This window comes from Anser anser (assembly GCF_964211835.1).
Source record: "Anser anser genome assembly, chromosome: 18".
NCBI lineage: Eukaryota > Metazoa > Chordata > Aves > Anseriformes > Anatidae > Anser > Anser anser.
The window spans coordinates 1,409,741-1,437,135 of NC_139739.1; the positions used below are offsets into that span (position 1 = coordinate 1,409,741).

At 48.9% G+C, this 27,395-nt stretch overlaps 1 protein-coding gene across 4 annotated transcripts in view; it reads right to left on the reverse strand.

The window, feature by feature from the left end:
• Positions 1-23,610, reverse strand: part of KIAA1671 — a 72,562-nt gene extending 48,952 nt beyond the window's left edge. For 2 of the 4 annotated variants that reach the window (XM_083803744.1, XM_083803741.1), the window contains exons 1-4: positions 23,505-23,610; positions 5,289-5,420; positions 3,125-4,760; positions 1,637-1,730 (exon numbers count right to left, since the gene is read on the reverse strand). In XM_083803744.1, coding sequence (XP_083659870.1) covers positions 1,637-1,730; positions 3,125-4,707 — 1,677 coding nt within the window. In that variant the 5' untranslated portion in view covers positions 4,708-4,760; positions 5,289-5,420; positions 23,505-23,610. Of the gene's footprint in view, positions 1-1,636; positions 1,731-3,124; positions 4,761-5,288; positions 5,421-22,607; positions 22,747-23,504 lie in introns of those variants that run through there. The other 2 variants (XM_083803743.1, XM_083803742.1) reach the window with 2 other exon arrangements.
• Between the last annotated feature and the right edge of the window lie 3,785 nt (positions 23,611-27,395).

A 27,395-nucleotide genomic window follows, 5' to 3' on the forward strand; every position in this document is an offset into this window, starting at 1 on the left:
GAAAAGAAAGAACACATGAAGCGCCGATACATGAGATATGCATGATTCTGAGTTCCTGAGCTCAGATTTCTCAAGACATTTTAATCTGCAGTAAATGCACACCCACACCACACTCCAGAGAAGACAACACATGCAAAACTAGTACAAGACTTTAAAAGGTTCATAACCCAGCTACCACAGAATCAGTTATGCTGCAGGCCCTGCAGAAATTCAGGCCTGGAAGCAAAGCACAGAACAGCACCACAGGCACCTGGAGAGGAAGTCTGAATTCCTGGGAGACAACAAATGTCCTTTCACTACGTTTTGTTGAAACTGGTTTTTCAGATATAGGTGTTCACTAAGCAGAGACATGGTCAGTAACTGCAAGGGATATGAGGAGCTGAGTAACTACGGCTGGAGCTGCTTAGGTGTGATGAGTGCTAAGGCAGGAAAGAGTTAAAGGGGAAGTGGGAATTGACTTTTTATTGCCAATTCTTTACAATTATCTACTTTCCAGAAATATAACTAGCATCCTGAAATCTGTTTCTCTTAATAACATTCACTGAAGAAACAGCACATAAACAATAAAGAATCAAAAACCACTGCCTGATCCTACAAGGGTTCACTCCTTTTTCAAATTAAAATTTATAAAATATGGAATTGACTTAAGAGTCTCTTAAAAAAAGCACATCCCGCAACTGAAGAATGACAGAAAATTAACACTAAAGAAGTTTATAAATAATGATTTATTCTAAATCTGATACGTATTCTTCTAGGCAGAGCAAGGGAATGTTTTAGTCCTACTTTAATAATCTGATTCTGAAAACAGTACTTCCACCATTAATGGAAGATTTTCTTTTTAAAATAAATTTATCCTCTTTAAAATAAAAATTAATCTACAGAGACTTTCTGATCAAGCTGCTAGTTTCTTTATCACTCCTGTCTTAAACCTAGGCAGAAGAAAAAACACAGCCACGGGAACTCCCAAGAAATATCCACAAAACAACATTAAATCTCTGATACTACAAAGTGTTAGCAGAGAAACTGTTTTGAAACACCGAAGTGTTACTTAGAAACAGGAATAGCCTCACAGCTTTTACAGCAAATGGAACTTTCTGTACAGTACTTTATTGTCAAAACTTCTAAGTTACATGTTACTTAGGAGATTGACATGAAACATACAGCAGGTAATAAGGAACTGTGACTTGGATGTGGAAATTCACTAAGCCAATGCTACGCTTAGAGAAAATAATCACTGCACAGAACCACAACAGCCATAGTCTATTCACTACGGGTTTTTGTACGTTATAAGTCCCACTGAAATAGCATACAAAATATTTTTCACTCTATACCATTACATGCATTTCTACTGGGTCTGGCTGGGATGGAGTTAACCTTCCCTGCAGCACGCACACTTAACTTTTTAAAAACTCAACACAGACAAAATACTCCCGTACTTTAGCAACCTGTCTCCTCAAGTGCCTAAAGATAGAATTACACAGATAAACCTATTAGGATTATGCCATTCTTAATACCCTCTATGCTCACTTTAAAGTCATCAATTGGTAAAGACAGACTAGGACACAAGGTATAGCGCTCTCTGCATTCGAAAGGCAAGCCTAACCGGAGACTACATCGGCTGGTGCCATTTTCTTACTTTTTGATGTTCTTGAGTTTCATTCACAGAGCCATTTCTAATATCAGCAGGCTTCTCAGTCTTCGCTTCACTGCTTGATGTCGGGCTTGAAAACCTAAGAGAAAAGACTTTTAGTTCCACTTAAAATGCACTCCTCCTACCAAATGGGATGATGTATCATCAGTCTGCTGTCAATAAAAATCATCCAATAAATGATATTTCTTAAAGGAGAAACATTGCTATTTCGTGTTATAACGGTATTCAGTGGTTTTACTGTAACTAGACCAGAGGATTGTTGCTTCTGAAAAAATTGTTAGTAATGCAGCTTACTGTATACTGCAAGAACTGAGATGCATGACGAGGCAAAATAGTGGAAAAGTTATTAACATTCTCACGCCTCAGTTATACTCCTCTTATTTCCATCCCAATGCAAAAGGACTAGGGTTTGCTGAAAAATTACTCTATTCCACTGCTCAAAAATCAGGTCCTTTTAGCCAAACATCTGTCGTGTTCATTACACAGAGCACACCCTGTCACCCTACCCAAAGCAGCAACCCTCCCTCCTTTCCCCTTTCTCATCGCATACAAAACATGAGCTATCCAGACTAGCACCAGGCGCTGCAGCATGGCCTCAAATTGTGCTTTATGAACTTCGCAGTACCATCCATAGGTCTTATTCATGTCAAAAACCAAATTCTCCTGATTTTGTATAATCAGGCAACCAACTTTGCACTGAAAGAGCACATTTTATCTTGGCCAAAGTATCTTTCTACAGGGAAAGATTTTTCTGTTGGTTTGGGTATGTCAAAGTTAGCAGATCTCATATTACACTAACAACAGCGCTCTAAAAAACTGCAGATCTGCAGAAATAGGGGTTGCAGGATTGACTTACATCAGAGGAAGCAGAGAGCTTTCTATGTTATTGGCAGAGCGAGTCTTGAAACCCAAGATGTTTCCCTATTCCATTGCCACAGTTAGGCAGAATGCACATCATAGATCTCTAGGCCTTAAATGATATTGAAGTAAGGTTTCAGTCTGGCCAAAAACGTAATATTCTATACCACTCTCAAAGACACAGTAAGCATTCCTGCCTCTCCTGTGTCAAATGAAATAAGATTCAGAATTATTTTGAAGAAAAACTACAGTGATGACAACAGGACGGACATCAACACAGCATAGTTAAAACAGGGAATCTCAGTCATTGCTTCCTCACAAACGTATAAGCTTACAGCCTACAAGGCACACCGCAAGATTTCAAAATGCATGCAGTTTTAATAGATGTACTGTTACAGTAACATGCAAAGGTTACAATACTGACGGCATGTTTTGTCGGTGTGTATTTCATTACATTCTCTTTCGGCAGGGTGGATGCAAAGGGGATTGATAATAATATTATAAAGAATAATTACATCGAGTGGAACCAAAACGTGCAGACATTTTACTGTACTGATAGAGCAAGTTTTATGGAACACGATGAAGATGATTAAATACAACTTTTCTGAAACTTACATCTTTGTCAAGTCTGCAGAAAGTGGTCGCGATTGAAGTGATCTGCGTAGACTCCCTGGCTTAGCATCGGTATTTTCTGTTGTCAGTTCTTTGATTCTCTGCTGGACGTTCATACATCTGTTTTCCCTCTCAGCAGCTGATGGGAGAGGCTCTGTTTCTATTGAGCTATTGGGATTTTCTGAAGTAAACAAACTGATGTGTTTTTTAACACTGCCTCTTATGATACTGTTCTCTTTTTCTGAGGAAGCTGCAGGGCTTTCACTGCCTAGAAAGACACTTGTCTCCTTTTGATCGAATTTTTTCCCATCCCTGTTAGCTCTGCTTTCAATAGTTGCTTCAAAGGATTTTTCAGAACCATGCAAGTTAGTGACTACTCCTGGTTTTGTCTCAATTTGCTCACTTTTAGATTTATGTTTTGTTTCCCATATGTATTTTCCATTATTTAGGATGCCAGTGTCCTGACTACCGCACTTCAAATTTATCTTCGAAGAACTGCCTTTATTAAATTCCATTTCTTCAGGTTTTGGCCCCATTTCAGACAGATCGTGACAGCCCTTGTCAGTAAAAGAAGTTATCAGCACATTCTCCTTGCTCTCATGGGAGGAACAAGTCTTCTTGCAAGAAGAAAGATCTTTAAGCTCAAATTTAGCTGTCAGGTCCATGGACAAAGGCCTGGGTCTTCTGACCCATGATTTCTCTGTAGGAGACTTTTCCTCAGGAGCTTCCACAGGACGATGCTTTTGATCTTTTAATGATTCCAGAAAAATAGCAGATACTGGTCTATGTTTTGGCCTTTGCTGCAAATCAGTAGAGAAATCAACTTTATTGTTCTTCTCCCCTGGATGATCTTCATAAGCATCCTTCTTTTCACCAGTTTTGAGGGAGTTCCAAGAGACCAGTCTAATACTAGAAGAAACCGATGTCTGCCTAGGAAGAGACCCTTCAGGATTCCTGGACGTCTCAGGTGGCTGAAATGGCTTCTCCAGATTGGCATTGCTCTGAAGCTCCTTTGTTTGCATAGTACTAAATACTCTGTGGTCACCAGCAGCCGTTTTTCCTTGGGCCAGGCTCACCTTTGATTGCTCAGCTCCTGCTGCCTCAAAAAGAATGACAGTATTTGCACTGGGACCAGTGTAGAACGTCATGTTTGTGACGACTTCGCCCCCAGCCTTACTTTCGTTTTCAATTACTTTTTGATCCACTAATGGAGGAACATTTCCACCTAATACCTTGACAGATGTTGTCTCCTCATTGGGCTTTCTAATAAGACTACTTGATCTGAAAGCTGGAACAGGCGGTTTTACATTCGCAAAAGTATCTGAAGATGTATCTTTAGAAAAAGGCTTTGGGAAAAGTCTTGGCCTAGATCCTAGCGAGGGCATTGTTGCAGATCTTGAAGTACTCCCAAATTTGTTCTTCTCTTCAAGTGTTAGTGATGCTGAAGACTCCTTTGTCTTGCTAGTTACATCTGAAAGCACACTTACATACACACGCTGTGATTTATCTTCGTTTCTGATCTCTTTTAAGTCAGGTACTGTCGTCAAAGACGCCAAAGTGGAATTTATTTCTACTCTTGTTGCCATAGTTGTAATTACACATTCAACAGAATTGAAAAAATCCAGCACAGAAGAAAAATCTACACAGAAAGAAAATGAAAGCATTGATGTAAAGTCAGCATGAATATCAAATAAACTCATTCTAATTTTAATTCAGAAGGTGGCTAAATTCAAATTAAGATGCATCTCAGATTTGCTCTTTACAGAGCATGTGTATCACATAATGAAAAGCTTACTTCTCCTCTGAAAAAAAAAAAAACACACAACAAAACGCACCATTACTCAGTGATTGGGCCTAACAACCAAATAATATGACAAAACCTGCAAAAGCATCTGCACAGCACTGGGTTACCATTAGTCAAACAGACTTCAATTGCTGAGTTACTTTAAAAAAATAAATGTATTTATCTTTGAAGCAGACTTCCCGGTGTTGATAAACAAACCTCAACTGATAATATAAATAGCTGCCCATATATTCTTTCATACTAACAAAAATATGGAGATCGCTGTGACAGAAAACGTCACTTATTACTTATTAGTTAAGGCCTATAACTAAACAGAAATAAATGCATATTCCACAAGTTTCCAAAAGCTTTGCTGCTACTCACCATAATTCGCATTTTCTGCTGCAAGCGATCTATCCGAGCCGATCCACTTGTCATAGTGAGCAGCAGAGCTTGCCAAGATCACACCAACGACAGGGGACAGCGATCGCTTCAGCAACACGGATCAGACATCTCCTGCAAATAAACAAAGAGCGTTCAGGTTCTGGTATGGCACACACCCAGACCGACATGGGTAATACCACAGGAGACAAAAATCCCGGGTATTTGGAGGAAAAAAAGCTGGCTCTTGTTTTGAAACAAAGCCACTGGATTTAACTGTACAGAGTAGAAAGCTGTTTAACTTCCAGTTACTAAAGAATCAACAAGAAATTATCACTTAAAGCCTGGCCTAACTGCGAAGGGTAAATAATTTGGTCTGCGTGATAGACAGACGTTAAATATGAACACAGTTAAATCCGCGTTTCAGTGAGTGCTGTTTGCAAATTCAAGTGTTGTCAATCACTGGTTAAACACTGAGCTCTGTGTTACTGTAATCTCAATTACTGTAATTTACTTTCTATTGTAAAGCTCCTTTCTGTGACAACATTACGTGAAGGACTACCTGGAGGCTGACCTTCAAGTGGCTGGTTTTCAGCCTAAACACGGCTTTTACCATGACAAAGCAGTTTTTCTAATAACTCACGAACAATGGCAGGCGATTAGCTTTGGCTTTAAATACATTCTTACTGCAGAGATGAGGGAAAACCAGCAGCAATTAAGATTTCAGCAGTAACCGATAACCTGAATGTTTTCTGTTTAAATTTTTGTCCTAATAAAAATAATATTTAAACTTTGTAGCCAATGCACGAGGATATGAGGTTAGATGCATTATTTTTTCTTTTAAAAGCTATCGTGTTCCTAGCCTTTAGGAAAAACTCAGGCTGTATTTCATCACCGTTCTCTCGGGGTCTCTATTTTGTGTTGCCACCCTCCTGTCCGCTTTTGGACGGTCTCCGAAGCAGTGTCACACAGTGGCACTCTCCCGATCCATTTCCCTGTGTATTTACTTTATAAATACGAGTACTTTCGGGTCTTGTGGAACGTGGCTCCTCTGTGCACGTGAATATTTAAAAGAGCGGACTGGTGCCTTCCTGAGCCTGCCGCCTAGAACAGTTATTTCACCTTCAGCTTCCCTTGACGTAGGGCAGCACCACAACTGCACCACAAACTGCAGAGATTTATTTTTGTCCCTTGCGTTTGTGCCTTCATCTCCCGGGCAGGCCAACGAACTCCGCTCACCTTGCCAGGGCCCTTTCATCTTTCAATCCACTTGAATTTCTGTCTCAACGACTTAGATACACGCTGCGCTAGTCCCCTCGAGTCCACGACCTCTTCTTTCCGAAATAGTTGCTAACCCGATCAGCTTATCAGAATCAATCTGTTCCTTCCACGATCGCACAGATCTTAATGAAATCTTCCTCCCTCTCCCTCTCCTTATTCTAAGAAACGCCATCAAAATCCGATTAAAATGCTCTCGCATTCCAAGGATGAAAAAGCTTTGTGAGGAGCAGTCGTGCCCTGAACACAGACCAGTAACGCCCGCTGAAATAAGGACGATGCTAACAGAAAATACCGCAAAGCAAAAAAATCAAGGTGCTGTCTGTACTGATGCCGTGCAGGGCTCGAGTACGCTTGTTTGTGTCGGAGCGCAGTTCTTTTTCTTTGGAAAAGAAGGAGGCGGCACAGAGCTTCTTAAATGGAATAAAACTTGATCCTCCACGGAACGCAAGGTGGCGAATATACAACGCGGGACTTAATCCTTGCTAACAGCATTCAACACAGCTCTCCAGCCACCGTTCCTACAGCCCGATTTACCCTTTCTGGTTATCCTTTTTCCGTAGTTTTGTTGCACAATGCTTCAGCTTTACAGCTGAAATCCCATTTCTCTACGTGACCTCGTGAAGTCTGTTCCCAGGCTTTCAACTTGTATTACTGAGATACCCTACGACAGGAACACGACCCCAAACAGGCAAGCATTCAGAAAGGCAGAACAAAATTATTTTGGGGAAAAAACGTATTGCCCCATTTTGCAAGTTATAAAGCTCCTGGAACTTCGAGAAAGTACAATTGATAAAGGGGAATCGTGCCATCAGCGTGTCACGTGTAACGTACACTAGTCACTGCACCTCTGTTTTGAGGCACGCACCTTGGTTTAGATAAATTTGCTTCTCTCTAACAACATACTAGCTAGTCAATGGGGCCGCTCACAGAATTTGGGGTAATTAAAAAAAAAAACTCAACTGTAAACCAGCTAGCACGAGAATCTCAAACGCTGCCAGCGTCTGCACCACCACGTGGGCGCCTGCTGTCACCCCGCACCCCTCGCTGCCACGGCCAGCGGCGTGTCCCCGGCGTGGGGACAGGCTGCGCCCCGCGGCCCCCTGCCCATGCCCACCCTTCCCTGTCCTCCCCTTCCCGACTGCCACGTTCTGCCCACGCGCACGAACGTACCCGCGGCACCGAGGTGACTTTTAACGCTTTGCCTGCTCGTGGCGAGAAGGGTGCATGCCGGCCGGTCTCCTCCCTCGCTCCACTTCGTCTGTCTCAAACCGAAGCGTGTTCCCAAAAGCAAGTATTTGGGAACCTTCCCAGGCTCAGGTAACCACTGCGGACACACGTGGACCCCCCTCCGTGCTCAGTCTTAAACCCTCAGCGCCTCGAGGTGCTGCCGTCACTCATTCTGCTTTCGTTAAGCAGCCAGTCTTCACTAGCAACATTGCTCATCAGAAATCAAAGTGGATTCCTCGCCTCACGGCATTATTCCGGTGATATCGGTGAGGGAAGGGCTCCACACAAAGCACCCCTCGCGCTGGCCTGCCCGCCGCGCCGTGCCCACCGGCGCACGCCCCGCCGTTATTTGCACCCGCGGTAATTCCTCTAAGCCTCTTAGGACAACGGGAGCAGCGGCCTGCAGATAATTTTTCCACCCACCACAAATCACGTGATTTCTGCCAACTTCCTCGCTCACAAATAAGAATGTTTTACACGATACAAAGCAATACCATCCGTAACGGGTCCCGGAGCCTCGCAGCTGATAAACAAATTCATCTGTCTTGTGTAGGGATGGAAAAATTCCACCGGGAAAACTTCTCTGCTCTAAAAAAAAAACAAATCCAGTTGAGAGAATTGAAAGCAATCAGAAAGCAGGACTCCGATCAGTGACTGTGGCTGTTTCTACTCAGAACACTCCGGCAGAAACCTGCCAAAGAAACACGACGTTTTCCTTCTTCAGGCACAACTGCACCAGCCAACAGGGACGGTTCGTCTGCTCGGCAGGGTTTTACCCATACAGCCAGCCACAGAGGCTACTGGCAACAACTCCAACCACGCTCTGTACAATTTGGATTTATTTCACTCCTTCTACAAAAGACTTCTCCATTATTTAAGTGTTTGGGTCTTTAAAAAAAAAAAAAATCACTTTTTTTCTCCCTCTATGGCTGCATATTGGAATCAAAGCCTACAGCAATTCAAGTCAGCTTTTTTAAGCAGCCATCCTTCTGTTGCTTCCTGCAACACTTGGAGAGTTGCTGATAGGATCTACCCAGCTAATTATTTAATCCCATCACTTACTGTGCACGTATTAAAAAAGAAATGGCTTAACAGTGTGCGTGCATGCTGTCCAGAACATAAGGCTTACTATAGCACAAAAAATGCACAGAGGAAAACAACTTTCCTGAAATTTTTATAAGTAAATTGGGCAACTAATTCGGCCAAAAAGTCTCTTCCTATTCTTGGATTTAAGCCTGACTCGTGCTAGGAGCACCACCTCGCACTGAAATGGGACCCATCGGTTATATTTAAGAGGATGTACGGGGTCTCTCATAAAGAAGTATTAACAACAACACGGCCACAGTGGCTTTAATTTTTAAAAAGTACTCCGGGACAAATTAATTGACAAAGAAAGAACAAGCAACAACATGCAGCAAAATTATCCTGTCCCTGACTCACAAGAAGAGGTTCAATAGAACAAGGAACTTTTATTTACAGTTGAGATCTGGAAATAAGTATTCCATATCCCACAAGACAGACATGACCTACAAAGCCCTATAGATATTCAATATTAATATCTGAAAGTATTGCAAAGTTTCAAACATTCTTTCTCCGGTCCTTCTCCATTCCTCATGTGCAAGCCTGCTTAAAGCCCCTGGTTTAAACAAAGGGCAGAGCACTGTTCTTTTGGCTGCTACAGTCCAGTCCCAACACAAGGCTGAACTACTCCACCCTGACATTTTCTTCCACGGCAGAGAAAGATTAGTGTTTTGTTAAAGAGAGTGCCATCCTATAAATAGCAGCGTTTACAAGCACTTATAAATCTCTAATTGCTATTGCCAGTACAATTGCATAACTATCATCACTTGCTAAAGCTTCCCTGAGATCTAGACATGCACTAAAGAACAGAGATATTTTCAACTGTCCTTTCGATTATGTGCTGGCAGCTCAGTGCTAGGGGGACAACTTTACACCTTATATTTTACAGTTTACATATTTTAACGTATGTTACAAAGGAAGGTAGTTAAGCAGGTAACAAATCATCAAGCACTACAAGCATGTAACAGACAATTACACAGGAAAGAGCACTTATATAATGAAATCATAAATTTTAAGTTAAATAATTGGTATATCCACGTAATGGACAACATAAATCTAAGACTACATTCTTGGAGTAGCAGGGCAATTAATTGATACAGACAATCAGGTAAACACAATGTTAAAGGGGGATTCAATGGGAAGATTCAACCATCCATAACTGAGACGAACCGCATGGGAAGGGTAGTAGGGCAGGGTCAGACTTCCTTGCATGCCCTGAATTTGGGAGACAAAAAGATTGGTCTGGAGGGGACGACTTGTGTAAAAAAAAAAGTTTCTAATTGTCCTCTTCCACAGCTGTCACTCCTATACAATTTTCTTAACACCGTTTGAGCATCACATATTAAGAGTGGCCAGACAAGGTGTATCTATACAAATCACAACACCCACTAATGAGCGGCGATGCTCCTGGCACTAGTCTGCTCCCAGCATGTGCTGTTCAGAAAGAGAAGAACACCGGGCAGAACAGACCTCGAACTAGAGGATTTCACCTCCGGCTCTTTCTCGAAAGCAGTTTCAGAATCTCGCCTTTCAAAACCATTTCGTGTGGCCCTGGATGATCACCTGCTCCTTCCGCTGTTCCTCCCCCCATGCAGCATCCGCCACTGCTCCTCTCCACCAGGAGGCTTTTCCCCTCAGTAGGGTCAAACAGTTTTGAATGAAGAATCTGTTATTACTCCCAGCAGAAAGATACCTCAAAACATTAAGTGTGACCATATGACCCTGCAGACAGTTATGGACAACATCTTCGCTGCCATGATCAACTCTGTCAAAGCAAGAGTCTTGCAGCAGGAGGAAAATCCCTGAGCATCTTTGCCAGTTTGCTCTCTTTGAAACAGAGATCAGCCAAGAGCACACAGGCTGAAAGAGCACGCTAGGCATTTCCTCTGACCCACACAAGCACCTCATTACACCTCATTCTTCCATAATTTCATCCTCCACAACCATCTCATTGAGAGTTTCAGAGCAAATTCTTCCCTTCCAAGTTTCACAGAGCTAATTTGCTATGAGAGTCTCACGAGACCCATCTAGAACAAACCTTATCCAAAGGAAAAATGCTTTGAATTTGTGGTGAATCATTATTTTTTGGTATCAGATGCTGTGCATCCTTACCCTCCCGAGTGAGTCATCTCTCATTTCCAGCTAGCATTCTGCATGAGGGACTCCACCTGGCTCATTAGTGGGTGGGTATTTTCAGAAACTCCGATTCTTTCAGCAGTTGAAATAGAGAACAAAAACAAAATCTTGATTTCTGCCAACACAAGATGACATTCAGCAGGAACAACGTGAATTACTGGTAAGGCTGAAGCTAGGCTAGGAGCATGTTTGTGCGGAAGGTCGGTATTCCCAGCAGGTCTCAGAAAGTGCTGCTTTGTTTGCTTAAGTCATCAAACATTTGTTTTTGTGGTCTGCTTCAACTCCTGTTAATATTCGCTTAGGTTTCATCCTTGTAAATGCGTTTCACCCACAACCAAGGCCTGCAAATGACTTCCCCAACATTAGATGCAGTTTAGCATGTAAAGACATTCCAGAAGCAATTGCATTGCATACCAGATGAAATATTAATGATCAGGTTTTGCTACAAGCAAGAAAAATTGACCGTGGAACTGAAGAAATAATAGTCAAAGCAATGCTCTTACAGGAACATGGTCGGTTGTTTCAGGTCTCTATTCTGCCTGCAGCTCCCAAAGGCAATAAGGGTTACAACCCCGGCACGCAGAGGGCAAAGAGTTAAGTTTGTGACCTGGCACTTCTCCTCAAACCTGTTCAGAATCATTATTATCCAGAAGGAAGTTACATATTAATTTGTAGGAACAACACGGTCTCTGTGCTTGAAGCTGAACTCCACATTTAACTGTATTTAAAAACAAACTCTGTTTGGGATAACCTTTTTGCACAGATTCTAGAGGAAGAGGGTTAAATCCTCGGATTTGTCTTGTTTGTCCTCTTACCATACTGCATATGACCATGAAATTAATCAAGTGCTAATGTATTCACACCACTTTGGAGCCTCCGTGACCTCACTTGGAAGGGACGGGGTTTGGCCTGAACCGTCTCAGAACCGCAACCAGCGCGGTGCCGGTCGGCAGCAGGACCCACGGCCCCGGGCACGAGGCAGGGCCGCACCAGGTCGGGTCCTCAGCCTCCAGCCCCGAGCTGGCCCCGTGGACACGGACCAAGGAGGGTGAGCAGGGAGCTGGGCTGGCCACAGCACGGGGCTGTGTGGGATGGGGAAGAGGCCGGAGGAGAGGCCGGCATCCTTCCAGCTGAGCCTCCCTCCAGGAAGCCGCCCTCCACACCGAGTTCCGACAGTAAAAGGAGCTCGGAGACCACCCACACCTGACCAGATTTACTCCAGCTGTCCATGCTTCTCGTCCTCCTGGCAGTGAGGGAGGACAACGGACAAGGGTGTCCGACCCCAGGGCCAACAGACGCAGGTCTGAGCCCTGGATTTTCTGTCTCGCTCACGGCATCGCTGCCTTCAGAGCCGCCAGCTGCTGCAAGCACCTTACGGACAACAGCCGCGCTGCTGGGACAGATTCCTCCAAAACACTGGGGAAAACTACAGACACTGCCATTGACACCGCTTACTTCATGGAGCAAATATCCCTCAGAAAATCCCCGCAGTAAAACACTGGCTGTTTGCCACCCAGCATGCAAACAAGCAAAACTAATGAGACCTTCAAAAGGTGCCACGCTCGCCTTGCTCATGAGACGGATCCGTGCAGGCCCCTCTGGGTCACACAGGTCAAAGGTCCGAGCACAACAGATCTGTGGGCTTTGGATTATTAAAAAAAAAAAATCCACCCACTTGTTACAAAAATAGGCAAGTGCCTTCACAGAGCTACACCCCTTGCAAGCAAAGGCTACGGAGCCTTCAGAAATAAACCCGACACATCGCCCTGTGCGCCCAGGAAGGAATCCGAGGGAACATCGTTTTGTATAAATTGAGCCTCTGAGGGTCACTGCGTTACAGAAATAGCACGACGTGAGAAGACATTTCCTGCTTGCCTCTGCGCGGGGCAGGTGCCTGTGTCAGAGGAGTTGCTAGGAGAGGACAAGCCCATAATCCTCGGATCTTCCTCCTCAAGTTCTAACAGGATTTCCAGTGCCGGAGAACACATTTGTGACCCTGCCCATGGAAACCACCTTCAGAAAGGATAACCAACTCGGCCTGTTCTGTGATTAACTTGGAGTTTCCAGTACTGATTTATGAATGCTGTATATTGCATACATTCACCCGATTCCTGAAAAGGGGATTAAGGTATTAACATACAGAGAAAAGCACGAAGTAGTTTCATCCGGCGTTTAATGTTAAGAAAACCTGAAGCTACCTGCCTTGAAGCACTACCTCCATCAACCTAGGAGGTCATTCAACAATTTAATCATCTGAAGAAAACCTACACCCATAAAAATGGAGGACAAAGGAAAAAGCGATGGGAGAGAAAACCATCAAGAAATAATGACAGATTAGAAAAAATATATACATATATGCAGAACACCTGGCCAAAGCTAAAATGCACTTTCCGTAAGGAAGAGAGCTTTTCCTCCTTTTTTAATCCCCGTGATTTGTCCTTACCGTGAAGGTTCAAAGCCAGCTGTCTCGGGTCACTCCGCAGCTACTGCCAATGTTTATTAAAGAGGGGAAACCACTCGACCCTGGGAAAAGGTCTTTGGGGCAGACCTGGCTGGCTGGCAGGGCAGGACCTGCCCGCGGCAGGGAGACGTCACCACTCACCGGCGGAGCAGAGGCCGGCCCCACACCGCAGGAAGGCCAGGCCCCGCAGCACCGCCGGGCCCCATCCTGCTCACGTACAGCAGGGGGTGGCCGACACCTGGATTTGAGGTCTGAGCAGTAAGGGTCCTTTGCTTCCGCGAGAAGAAAGAACGTTTACGCTTAGTTTATACCTGCACTTGTCCTGAAGGATGAATTCTGAGGCTGAACCGTCACCAGCTTTTAAAAAGCTCCTGCCCGAACCGCACAGAAGTCGTGGAGCCAAGATGCCGTCACACGTCGTGCTACTTCTAAAGCTTTCACCCAGCAAAAATGAAACTTGTCACTGTGTATTTTATTAGGAACATTTATACTCTGCTTCTGCTCTTATAGCTATACCACTCAATGCCTTCGCTAGCTGGTTTTCTGCTTCTTTTTTTTTTTTCTTAAAATCACACACCAGAAAGCTCTGTGTTCAACTGCTGTGGATTTTGCTTCTAACACCACATTTTCCTTCAATTCTGACAGCCAAGACTGCCTAGTAGCAATTTCACCGTTCCGCCTTTCGAATATTTGCGTAACTCATGACAGAACCACGTAGCCCAGCTTGGCCAACAAGCCACCACACTCAAGCCCCAAATATTTGTCCCGGACATCACCCGAGGAACGAGCTGCAGAACCACCGCGCTGGCCCTGCTCAAACCAGGGGCTGGGCCAGGAGGCCTGAAGAGAAGTCCTCGAGCCCGGGTTGCTCTGTTCTGTGAGCAAACGAGCAGTTTCCAGGGCTGCTCCTGCAACTCGTAGGAATTTGTCTTAAAGATCAAGCTTGCCGCAGAACCGTACCACAACTGTACCCACGTGAAGCGGACGGTAACGACACCTCGTTGTTAGAGCCAGAGAAGACAAAGAGCTGGCATTAAGGAACGCCACAGCCTGACCTCGCCGCCCTCAATGGCGTCCCAAGGCCCGCAGCGGGTCCCCGAGCACACATTCGGAGGCTCAGCAGCAGAGCAACTGCATGTTTACAGCTCCCCGCACCGAGCTCTGGTTCTCCAGGATTCATCTCAATTATCACAGGATGCAGCTGAGCTGTCTGCAAACATAAAAGGAGGAAAGCCGTAGGCACCACCTAGCAAATTGCGACTCGCAGCATTCCTGGTGGCTGACAGCGAGGAGTCACAGCACACGTCCAGCCCCAGGCTCCCCTGTGCATGGCAGGAGCCGAGCCGATGTGGGCACTTCTGAGAGTGGGAACGCAGGGGAGTTTTTGTGGCTACCCTTTTTTTTTTTTAATGCGTGAACCCCCAAAATGGGTCCATGCATAAAAATGCCCCAAAATGCTCAATACAAAATGCTCAGAAAAGCCCCAAAATGCTCCAAATAGCCCAAAAATGCTCAAGACAAAATGGAAAGAACAGTAGAATTAAAGTTGGACTTGTTTTCCTGGTATCGGCATCACCTCCGAGTGAAGTTTTCCAGCACACCCAGCAATGGCACAGGACCACGCTGAAAATCCAGCTTCAGCACGAGTCCTGGCAGTCCAGCAGAACACAGCCCCAAAAACACCAGCCTCCTGCCCAGCAGGACAACGCAGGAAAGGCTGCCTGACAAAGTCCTCCTTCTCCCAGGTTGTTGACCCTACAGCAGCAATTTGAATGCTGTACTTAAAAGATCACCTGAGTTTGAGCAAGGCAGTTATTAAAAAATCTTCAGCTGGATTAATTTTGCTCTCGTTATGCCTTTCAGTATATAGATGGAGCCATTAAAACTCAAATAGATGTGAGCATCAGGTTTAGATTTTTCCACTCATGTCCAGTAAAAATCAAAAAAAAGGTCAAGACCAGTGAGAGAGGGGTGGGTCTATTTTGAGTCGAATAACATACGGTTATAAAATCTAAACACTTGATAACAGATTTTGGCCAAGAGAATGTTAAATGCCATGTCAGCATCTGCTCTACTGAAAATTTCAAAGTACTGAATTGTTTTGATAGTTCTTTGACCTCTGCCCCACATATTCAACACAGCGTTAATTTGGGAAAGAATTATTACTGCAGCAGGGTGCTGCTTCCTACCCAGCGTCAGTAACCTGCCCCAAGCTGCGCACCCACAAAAAGACTGCCAAGCAAGGAATATTTGTGTCAGGGGAGCCACTGCTGCTCCATCAATAAGGCTCCCGCTGCCACCTCAGCGGTCACATCTAGCTGTCCACATGCACCAATTGTCTAAGCTTCCCCACCACCACCAAGGCAATTACCTGTTTGAGAAATACTGGGAGTTTTGCTCCTTTCATTACCTGGTAGCAAGCCGTCGTTAGCAGCAACCCACAAAGGAGTTTCTTCCCCCACCAGCGGCCACAAATTTAACAGGGCACTGCAGTTTTGCACGGCTGTGAGGACTCAGACCTGTTTTTTTCTCATTTGTGAACAAAAGCACATTTAAGCCAAGGACTCTGACAGCACAAAACCTACACATTAGCCATTGTTTACTGCCTCGTTCTTCAGACGCACGATGCGACGCAGGAAAATCAAGGCCTGTAATGAATTACTGGTCAGCACGCTATCTAGAAGCTTTGTGACTACAACAACTCCCTCCATCTCCTTATATGCTCAAGAAAGCACAGACAGGGAAAAATAGCCAATTAACTGAAAGTCAACAGTTCGGTCTCATAAAGCCTGACGCATTTGGGAGCGGGGCAGAAAGCAGAACAGCAGCATGCAGAGCACAGCGCTGGTGTCCGAGCGCAGCCGGCGGTCCCACCGGGGTGGGGAGCATGGGCATTTTTGTGCCACAACCACAGAGCACTCCTTTAAGCCTTCTGCTAGGTTTTAAGCACAGGAGCTGCAGAACGTAACACATCAAGATGAAGATAAAACAGAAAAACCTTTAAAAAAAAAAAAAAAGGCACAGACTGTCAAACAATACATGGTACGAGGCAGAGATTTACGGCCGGTACCAGTGACTGGCTGACACGCGCAGGAAGGCTGGCAGGAAGGCTCTCACCAGCCCACCCCTCTCCAGATGCTAACCTGCCATCTGCTTCATTGCCGCCTTCCCCTACACCCTTCAAAGATGTTCTCAAAATGCTGAGTTTGGGTGCCTCTCCCACACTTACAGGTTGTCTGTGCTCCTATCAGCGACTGGGTCCTGCTGCAACCAGTGCAATTACCAGGATGCTGAGACATGGGTTTCCAGAAGAGAGTTGTCTCAGTACTTCAAGGAGCCAACACAAGCAGAAAATGGTGTAGGTCAACCTTTACGAAGGTTTTAAAGCAGTAACACCCAGAATGAAATGAGCAGGAGGTAGGCAGAAAAGTAAAAGAAGTCTCGCCCCGAGAGCACGTGCGAAGGCTCCAGCCATCGCAAGGTACAACACTTCTCATTCACTGGGAGCAACGCCACCAAGCTCAGGTTTCTCACATCCTTAGAAAGGATGCAACAGACATAAGAGCATGGTCATTTGTAGAGCAAAGCTAAACAGAAGAGAAGAAAGGATTTTTAACCTTAAAGTAACCATTTTTAACACCCATAAATGCAGCAATCTGAAAGTCCACTAACCTGGAATTAAAGCCATTGCCTTTCCAAAAAGAAGAAACCCAATGGAACTGAGCAGAGAATTTCGGAGACAATTTGAAAAATAACCCAACCTGCTCCATACAGAGCCAGGCTTGTGCAAAACCTGTCCTAGTCAGCCATGCATCTACGGTACAGAAAACTGGATTCAAAATCAACTCTTTTTTTACTCTGTGTTACAGTTCAACACCAGCAAAGGCAACAGTATGTGCGATCATTACATTAAACATATATCACAAATGCTTTAAGGTATCACCAAATCTCTAGAGGTACTTACTACACACGCTGGTTAGGGATCAGTATTGACACGCACTCCTAGGACTCAAGACCAAATACAAGAGAAAAGGCTCCACGTTGTTCACAGGAGGCAGTCAGTAACTGGACCTAAGTTACACATCTGCTTCCACACACAATCTCATTTCATTTTTGTCCGCACATAATCAATGAATTCAATCATCACAGCTATCCTGTATCCCAAAATAAAGCCTTTCCTTCCAAGAAAAGAAAAAAAAAGTATATTTCATCCTAAGCAAGGCTCCATCCTCTCCTAGCTCTCATCTCCATGCTAAGACCAGCCCGGCAGAGGCACCGATTAAGCGCGCACCTTGTGTAAGGACCTCAGTACAAACCAGACCCGTGGTGGTGTTTCCCGCACCCGATGGCAGCGCCGCGCACAAGACAGCTTCTCCCTGCCCAGAGCTAACCCTCGGCACCCCGAGCGCCGAGCAGAGGCTCTGATGGAATCTGCAAGCACTGCAGAAGCAAAAGGAAGCGCGATTCCAATACGTTTAACAACCGAATTAGCATAATGCTCGCCATGCAGAAACCAGCTTCCCTGACCTTCCCAAAATGCTGATCCGCAACTATCGATGAGCCTTTCCTATGTGGACTGTGATTCAAGTACAGCTAAGAAAGGAAACGAGAAAACATCCGTTGCCCCATCAAGTTGAGCGAGAACAGCTCAGAGACGTGGAAACCACCCCTGCAACCACACACAACCTCGGAGCAATACCAGGTACCTCTTACCACAATGTAAAATTGCATTTGAGGGTAACAGGATCAGAACTCGTACTAGAAACCCTCCTGCTATCACACCAGTCCATTTAATCTCTTCTTCATTGCAAGCAGTAACCAGAGAGAGATGGAATACTCTTAAAAAAAAACCTTTCATTTGTAAAGAACAAACTGAACGCTGACTAGTAAGGATTACAAGACACATACATTCAAACATGTTTCAGAAATACTTCACATTAACTGCATAAATCAAGATACCTACTTTCTCAAACACAACTGCTATCGTAGGCTGAAATGTAACATGCAAGAAAAAAGCTCTGTATCATTCATACATGCATCCTGCAAGGATAGGATGATATTTAAGGTAACCATTAGGGTGCTTAAAATATCCTAAGGGCAAATTATACTAATATCTGACATTTAAAAGCGCCAGCATAGTTAGAGCACTGTTTGACACCAAACAACAAACAACAAAAATGACATTTCTTGTAAGGTCGCTAAGTAAAGGAACAAACCGGCTGAACTGCACAGCTTTGGCCTCAGTGCCCATTTTAGAAAGGCATCCATGCTCGTCCTGCTCAATGAAGAATTCAGAGCGTTCTCATGAAAATCAAACGCAATTATGGTGGCCAAAAATTCCAGCCCTGTTTAAAACATATGACTTTGCTGGGCCAAATGCTTTCGTTACGGATGAGAGGGCTTTGTCCATCGAAAGCCTTGTATGGCTGAACGTACTCGCAGCAGATAAACATCCCTCTCCGGCTTTGGCACAACTCGCTCCCTACCAAGAGTTACTGATACCGAAGCTGCATTGAGAAGGCAGCCAGACCCGAATCCAAGCTGGAGTCTGAGCTCGTTAAAAGAAAGGAATAAAGACAGGCTTAAATTCCATTCCTGTTTGTGTCTTCCAAGTGCTAACCATCATTGATCACCCTACGTTTACGTCGGCAGGAATGCCAAGTTGAGAACCGCACATTTATTAGCATCACTGGATGAAAGGCACAGAAGGCACGTGTTTAACCAACACCAAGAGCAGAAAAACAGCCACTACAAAAACATAAACAGTGCCTGCTGTGCATGGAAACAACACTGTTTGCACCAAAAGCACACACAAACACTCATATTTTCATGCATTTCTCTGAAATAACAGCAGCGTTTTACTCTTAGGAAGGATAAGGTTTGTTGGTTTTAACTGCTGGAATTAAAGAAAAACTAACAAAGCGAAACCATCATCATCTTCACTTCCTCACCTCTTCTCCTCTCCGCCACGCAAACCTAAGCGTTCCAAACAACAAAACACCGCTCATTTCTTTTTCCCCCGTCTTGCCATCCAACTTACGTGCCCCCAAGCTGCCCCCGCGGCCAAGCTGAAGCTGCCCGCTCTCGGGCTGGCCTCGCTCGAGGGGCACACACACGCTTTCAAGCGATGCCAGCACGCCGCGGACCGCGCTGCCGAGCGGTAACTGGGTCGGGCGCGCAGCCGAGGCACCGCGGCCCCAGCAGAGCCTGGTCCTCGCCTCCCACCGAGCTCTCCCCCGGCTCCGTACAGCTGGGCAATGAGATCGCTCTGATTAAAGAAACTCCTGGAGCACGCACGTATGATTTTTTTTTCCCCTCCAAGTGAAAACCATGCAGATAGCCCATTGCTGCAGGTTTGGTTATCTTTTCCTACTTGTTACAGCAAGCTAATGGCCATCCTGACTCATAATTATTACAACAGCGAGAAGCTTTCGGTTCTCACACTGTTGCAAGTCCAACATTCATTTTATTTCAGGCATGCCACAGCTTTATTATAGCTCAAAATGGAAAGCTCGGGCATTTAATACTGATAAGAACTTCTATGGAACAGCTCTGTAACTGGCTTTAAGGCAGCCGAGATTTTCCCCCAGAGGCTTCAGCACACATTCACAGGACAGGACTCGAAACACAAATGAGCAGCAATTTCAGCTCATAACCCGTGGCAGCCCCACACTGCCCAAATCGCAGCACCACAATCACACCGGCCTAAAAAAGCGTTACAGTTCTCTTCCTTTCCTCAAGTGTGCTTTGTAGAGGTGAAGAGTACGAAAATAAAGTTTGACTGCCATTGTTTCCATGTAATTGTACTAAAGTACCAAAAAAAAAGTACTGAAAAAGTACTGAAAACTGCCAAAATACGTATTAACAAATTGGAATTTTCTCCTGCTTGTACAGATGTATTGAAAAATAACCCCACCCAGCCCAGAAAAACGTTTGAGAGCTTTCTTGCTGCAGTTCCAGCACCACGCATTTCCAAAACAAACCAAAGACAGTTGGAAGCAAGAAAATAAGCCACGTGGGTTTGAGGAAGGAGCCTGAAGACGACCGAGCTGTTTTCAAGGCCTGACGAAAACCCTCATCCCCCGAGCAGACCTTTCTGATGAGCCATTCAGCTCCTACCAGCTGAATTTCACCTGAAGCCAGCGGGCACAGCACGCCCTCGGCACCACGGGGAGCACCCGGGGCAGCCCAACGGCCAGCTCCTCCGGCATTTCGGGAAGAGGCCGTGCCCTTGGCTGCAGAGGGCAGGTGCATCCAGACTCTACCAAGCGTGCCAGCTTCTAGCCATGCTGTTAGATCTGTGACACCTGTGTCAGGGCTGAAGCTTGCTGTTGAGCTCTCCGCACGCTGTCACCCCAGGGGGGTTTTGGCTGCAAACTGGGGACAGCCACCGCACGGTGCCTTGTGCGGCAAAGGCCGCTCCTGCCGCCAGGGAGTCCTCGTTTAAACGGGTCCCGAGGCCAAAGCAAGAAGCTCGTGGCTTTTCCCACGTGATGTCTTTGGATGATTCCTACACAGAAAACAAAAAACACACCTAAAGCGTTGCAACACCCTCAGCTTCTCATCGCCCTTGCACACCAAGCACAAAGAAGTGATAGAGAGCGCGCTCACAGCATCGCTGCAGCTTCGTGCCCGGACTTGCAGCATTAAGCAGTTTACTTCAGGCTCGCTTTTACAAACAGCCCACTGAACACAAGGCGATCTGTTCTGTGAGCGTCCCCTTAAAGTTCTGAACAGGCACGGCACTTTCCTCCCAAAAGCTGCTTGCTGCTTAAGAATCCAACAAGGAGCCCCAAAAGATTGCGCCTACGTTAAAGACTGATATAAACTAGCAGAAAAGCGAAGACACCGAGCATCTCCCTGCCACCGACAGCATCATGTGAAAATCTACCAAGCTATGGAAGAGAAAAACTTCCAACCAGCATTATTCATACCCTCCTGCAGGAAAACATCCTATAAAAAGAAAGCTTGGAAGCACGGAAAGGACAGCGGCACTGCATGTAACTGGATGCCAAAGATGTAAAACTTGCCGTGAGGCACGCAGGCACACACCCCTTTTACAAGTCACATCTCTAAATACCTCCACAGCACGCAGCTCGGCGCGGCAAACCCACCGGCGGAGGAAACTTCCCCTGGCTAGGGAGCAGCACCAAGTCACCGGTTTCGGTGGAGCAGCGAAGTGAGGAAACCTGCCAGCTCAGGGAGAAAAACGGTGACACACGGGACTCCTCGGTAAGGAGCCAACACGTCCAAGCACACGGGCAGCACGAGGTCCGAGCCCCGTGCCGACAACCTGTAGGGCATCCCCGCAAGCAGCACTGCGCCGAAGTTTTTGAGCCTGTGGGATGCTTTTTTTTTTTTACCGCTATTTAGAAACTCACGGACAGGAGAAAAATCACCAGGAGCCGCGTCAGCTTTGTCCGGATGGCTTTTGGAAGAGCCACCCGAGGAGAGACGGCTCCAAGGGCAAAGAGAAAGCAAAGACCGATCCCGCAGAAAGGACTGGGCAGCGAGCGCAGCAACGCATTCCTCACCGAGGAGAAAGAGCTTGCTTTTTACTTCACCGTAACCAAGCCCGTGTGAAGGGGAAAGGAGGCGACGAGGCCGGCTGCAGAATTACCTAGTAGCCAGGGAAACAAGGCACTGACCCGAGCAGGGCCCGGGACAACCCCGGAGCCGTGCGGGGAACGCTTGCTCCTTGCGGCGCGGTTTCCATTCCGCGCTCAGCCCGTGCAGTGCCAGGGCTGGAGAGCTTCTTAAATGCTGTCCTCGGAGGCTGAAATTCTTGCAGCCGAGTCTCTTCCCAAGCCATAACCGATTTTCCCCCCTTCGGAAGAACTCGGGCCTGCAGGAAGCCCGCGGACAGCCGAGGGGCTCAGCTCGCACCCCCGGGCAGCAGTGCTGCTGCACGTGGTTGGAAACAGCATTAAGAAAGGAAAATCACAGCTACGTGCGGCTGGCTGTATGGCAACGGGCAGAGGTAATAAACTGCTCAATTACCAGACGTTAAAGTCTCCCTAGTACGCTGCTATCTAGTCGGCCAGAGCGCAGATGCGCAGCGGCGGCGATGGGCACACTCCGACCTTTCTCCCCCGGCCACGAGGCTGAGCCTCCCGAACTGCGGAGCGAGCACCAACCTTGGACCGGCGCTCGCATCATTTACTGCCGCGTATAAAAACGGGACGGTGAAAACGACGAGGTGAGGTGTCTGAGTCAGAAAACGGCCCCGGACTTCCGCTGCTTTCAGGGAACGTCCGTGCCACGACAAGAGCCGTCTTGGTCTTGTACACGCGCTGCAAAAGGAGCGTTAATTAGAGCGGAGGAATGCAGAGGAGCAGCGCGAACATCGGGGTAAAGCAGAAAACCTTTGCCGACGGCCTGACGAACGCGCACCCCCGGCTGCTTTCGCAGGAAACGGCACGGCACGCAGCGAAAAAAAAGAAAAAAAAAAAAATCCTACGAAAACGGCAGGGAAAGTTCATAAACTCCCGAAGGGAAGATTTTTTTTTTGGGGGGGGGGGGGGGGGGGGAACGGCACCGACCGCAGCGATGCCGCCCGGCGGGGACGGAGGGAGGGGGCGGACGCGCAGCCCCGGCGGCGGCCCGGCCACCGGCACGGCGGCACCGTCCTGCTGCCGAGGCTCGGCCCGGCCCCGCCGTTACCGGGGGAACGCGGCTTTACCGGCGCCCCCCCCGCCCCCGATCGCCGCCCCGGGGCCGTTCCCCGGCAGCAGCCGCCTGCGGGAGCCGCGCTGCGACCACGCCTGCGGCACCGGGGGGTGGAAGAGGGGGGGGCTCCGTCCGCTGCCCCCCCCCCCCCCCGCAGGACCCCGCCGCCACCCGCAGCGCCGCGGGCCCGCCCGCCCGCCGCCCCGGGACCCCCCCAGCCCGCCCCCAACGCGCCACCCCCCCGGGGCTTCCCCGCCCGCCGGTACCGGCCGTGCCGCAGCGAGAAGCGGCGCTGCCGGGGGGTGGCGGGGGGGGGAAGCCCCGGGGCTGGAGGCTGCGGCCCCGCGCCCCCCGCCCGCTCTCACCTCCCCGCTCCGCTCCGCGCCCCGCCGGGCAGGCGCCGACCGGGCCGGGCACGGCCCGGGGTGGGCGGGGCCGGGGCGGGCGGGGAGTGGGCGGGGCCTCGCCGAGCCACGCCCCCACGCGGTGCCCGGCCCGGGGGGGGGGGGGGGAAGCGGCTCTGTTGCCACGGCGACCGCGCGGCTGCGCTGGGGTGGGCGGGGCCGCGCCCCCCCCCCAACACACGGCCCCCCCCCTCGGGTTGCGGGAGGCCACGCCCATTCCACCTGCCCCCTCTCCCCCCCCCCATCACGGTGGCCCGGGCGCTGGCGGCGGGTTCCAGAGGCCGCGGGTTCGAGTCCCGCCCTGGGACCGAGGCCAGCGCTGCCTCCCCCCGTACACCCCCCCGCGTTCCGTCTGCCCGCCAGCCCTAAGGAAAGCACAGCCCCGTGTCCCCCCGCCCCTCCAGGGCCCCCGGGCCTCCCTCCCCCCGTGCCAGGCAGCGGCTGGGCGAGCTCGGTCACCAGCGTTGCGGGCAGAGCTTTGGGCTGTGAAGGGGGCATGTCTCCTCAGTGTGGGGGCATTTCTCCTCAAGTGTGGGGGCATTTCTCCTCAGTGTGGAGGCATTTCTCCTCAGTATGGGGGCATTCATCCTCAGATCAGGGTTTTTTCTCCTCAGACCAGGAGGGTTTCTCCTCAGCATGGGGTGCGTTCCCCTCAGCTACATGCCCGCCACGAGCCACCGAGCCTGCCTGCGGGCACCTCGGCAGCCGCCCCCCGCCGCCCCCAAGGCCGTGCGGCGGTGGCAGCGCTGCCCGTGCTCCTTCCCACCGCGGGGCAAGGTGTGGTTTGTGTGACGGAGGAGTCCAAAGTCAGCTCCAGGGCCGGTGACTCACTGGGCAGGCAGTGCCCAGGCCATGCCCAGGGGAGGCAGTGGGAGCGAGGGCGGCTCCACGCCCTTGGTCAGCTCGTAGCAGGGCCGTGGAGCGCCAGGCGGCATCCCCGTAGTCAGCAGGGAGCCCACCAGTCTGCCATTGCCCATTCAGACCTCACTTCTACTTCAGATTTTGGGGCTCCTGAGCAGATCAGGCTGATTTATATTTCCGTGACCCGTTCCTGAACTGCCGGAGGGAGGTGATGCTTCCTCGTAACGCCTCAGCTACAAGCACAAGCTGCACGGTAGCTGCTCCAAGCAGGTGTGTGGATGGGGGCCAGGGGAAAGCTTTCAGCAGCAAAAGCATCCAGCTGTACAATAGCTGCGCGAATAAAAGAGAGCCTCACCTCCTCTTTCCCCACCCTTGTTGTGTACACCCACATCCCATTTAAATTAAGATCCCTTTCCCACAGACCCCCTCGCTCCCAGATCAGGTTAATATATGTATTTCCCCCACCTTAGCAATGCTTTTATCTTCACCACATACAAACACAAAGGGATCCCAGCTCCGTGACTCATTCACCTTTCTCTTTTCCAGAAATGAAGACACAATCCTGTCCCCTCATCCGCCTGTCCTCCCACCCCAGCACCCCTCCCTACCTGGCCGGCACTGTCACCTCCATGCCAGCACCCATCCTGCAGCCCGGGCCATTGCTGGGGACTGACGCATGCCCGCATGGCGAGGGCGATCCACGGCTCAGATTAGTGCCTCTGCAAAGAGGGTGTTACTGCTTTTTCCCTCTTTGAAGTGGTTCTCGGTCCACCCATCGCTTGGGAACCACTGCTCAAGCACACGGGGCTTTCAGAAAGTAATGGGAAACAATGAAATCGCCTGATCAGTTATTCAGGTGCCGCTCTAATGGCATCACCCTCCACAAAAACACCTACGTACCACGACGCAGCCAGAGATGAGAGAACTGGCCGAGCCAGGCTCTGGAGGCTGCGTAGCCTTTGGGAAGGCTGCATTCAAATGGGCGACTTCAAGAAGAGCAGACGCCTTCCCAAGGAGCTGCTGCCTCGTTTCCCACTGTCTGAGGAGGAACCTCAGCGTGTGCCTTTGCAAATACCCAGGGAGATGAGACTTGGGAACATCAAAGGAGCCAGAGAAGCTCTGAACGCTTCAAGCCCCAGCAGGCCAGGGGCGGCAGCTGCACCTGCGGGACCGCAGAGCTGCGGGGTGGATGCAGCGGCGCAGAGCAGGCCTGGTCTCGAAAAGCCTCCAGTGTAGAGCTGGAGGGGCCGTATCCTAACCCCCACTCAGCCTCTGCTGCCCTGGGGAGATCCCAGCCCTATGGGAATGGGAACAGCTGCGGTGTGGGGCCAGCACAGCGGGACCCACGGGACCCACAGCGCTGCCGCAGAGCCGGGTTCCCCCAGCACAGCACCGCGCTCAGCGCTCACAGCCCAGCACCGGGCACAGCAGGCGGCACCACGACCGTGGTGGCTCCCTGGGGAGGGACACGTGGGACCTGACGCAGGGAGGGCTCCTTCCCCGTGCCCTCTCCCTGCTACGACCCTGCGCGAACCCTTCTCCCACTGTGTTTATCAGCAGGTATTTGACTGGAGTTAACCGCAATCTAGGGGCAGAGTTAAACGCAGAGCCCTGTTCTATCGCCCCATGTACATAAATTAGAGCTGTAATTCCACCCCGCGGTGTGGATGGCAATAGCAAACAGACGCTGCCAGCCCCATCTCACGCAGACGTTTGAGCTTTGAACCTTTGGTTTATGATTTCACCAGTACTGTCAGTGCAATGATATGCAAGCAATATACAATGAAGGAGTGCTTGTACTTGGACAAAAATGGCAGGCCTCGTCTCTGAGTTTTCATTTTTAAACAAAAACATTCTTTGCCATCACATCAACAAAAGGCTCTGCCAGGCTATGCACCAGTTTACTAGCAGCTCGGCTTCTTCAGAAACGGGTACTGCCTCCGTTTCTCCTCTCTACAGTGCAGTTAACTTCCAGGGCTGGAGCATTTCACGATTCAGCTAAGAACTGCACAAAAACAGTGAATAACAACAAACATTGCACGTACCGGCGGGGCTGCTCTGGTGATCTGGTTCCTCTCGCACAGTCTGTCAGTGCCCTGTAGTGGAGAAATGGGTTAATTGCATATGCCACATGGAGCCACTGCCAAACCGCCGGGCTGTGCGCCTGCAAAGCCGGTGGAGAGGCTCCAGCACCGCGGCTGCGTGCAGATGGCGGCCGAGGCCGGGGACAGCGCTCTGCTCCCCTGTCACCTCTGCCATACAGGAGCCTGTCCCTGCCCGGCCCCAAAACACAGCCTCTGGGCACACGGGCAAGATTCCTTCCTTTGTCCCAGTTACTAACAGCCTCGTCTCTTCCCTCTGAGCAAGTGACTCCTATTACACGGAGGTGGAGACGCATGCGAAAACACCTCAGCTGGGCCCGGGGAACAAGCACCTGCTCTTCGCAGACCGGCGTGGCTTTGAAAGGCTCTGGCCCCAAGCAGTAAAGCACTTCGGTGTCCAGACTTGCAACCATCCACAAAGTGCGTGCTCCCACAAAGGTCAAAACTTCTGCTGAAGGTGCGAGGTGAGGCCCCAGAGGAGCCGGCCGGGAACGCCCTGCACGTCTCAGGCACGAAGTGCCGCGGGAAGGTGCGCTACTGCCAAACTCAACATAATCCGCAAAAAGGAAACAGAAAACAAAGCTTCCCTCCTGCTCTCCGTCCCCACCATGGCCGGGGGCCTTCACTGGCCTCCAGACCCCCCTTGCCTGCTGCAGGCTGCTCTGCAGCCCCCAGGTGTCAGGCGTGACTTGAAGGGGTGCAGGCATGGAAGAGGGAGTCCTGATTTCATGGGGAGCGTTTGTAAAACACTACCGAATGCCAGCTCTGTCAGAGCACCGTTCCTGCCCCAGAGGGCTCCGAGCAGCCTGGATGCAGGACTCCGATGGTGTGCAGTGCCTCGCAAGGCCGTACCCCCAGTACCCACAAAACGCTCTCTCTTCCAGAAAGG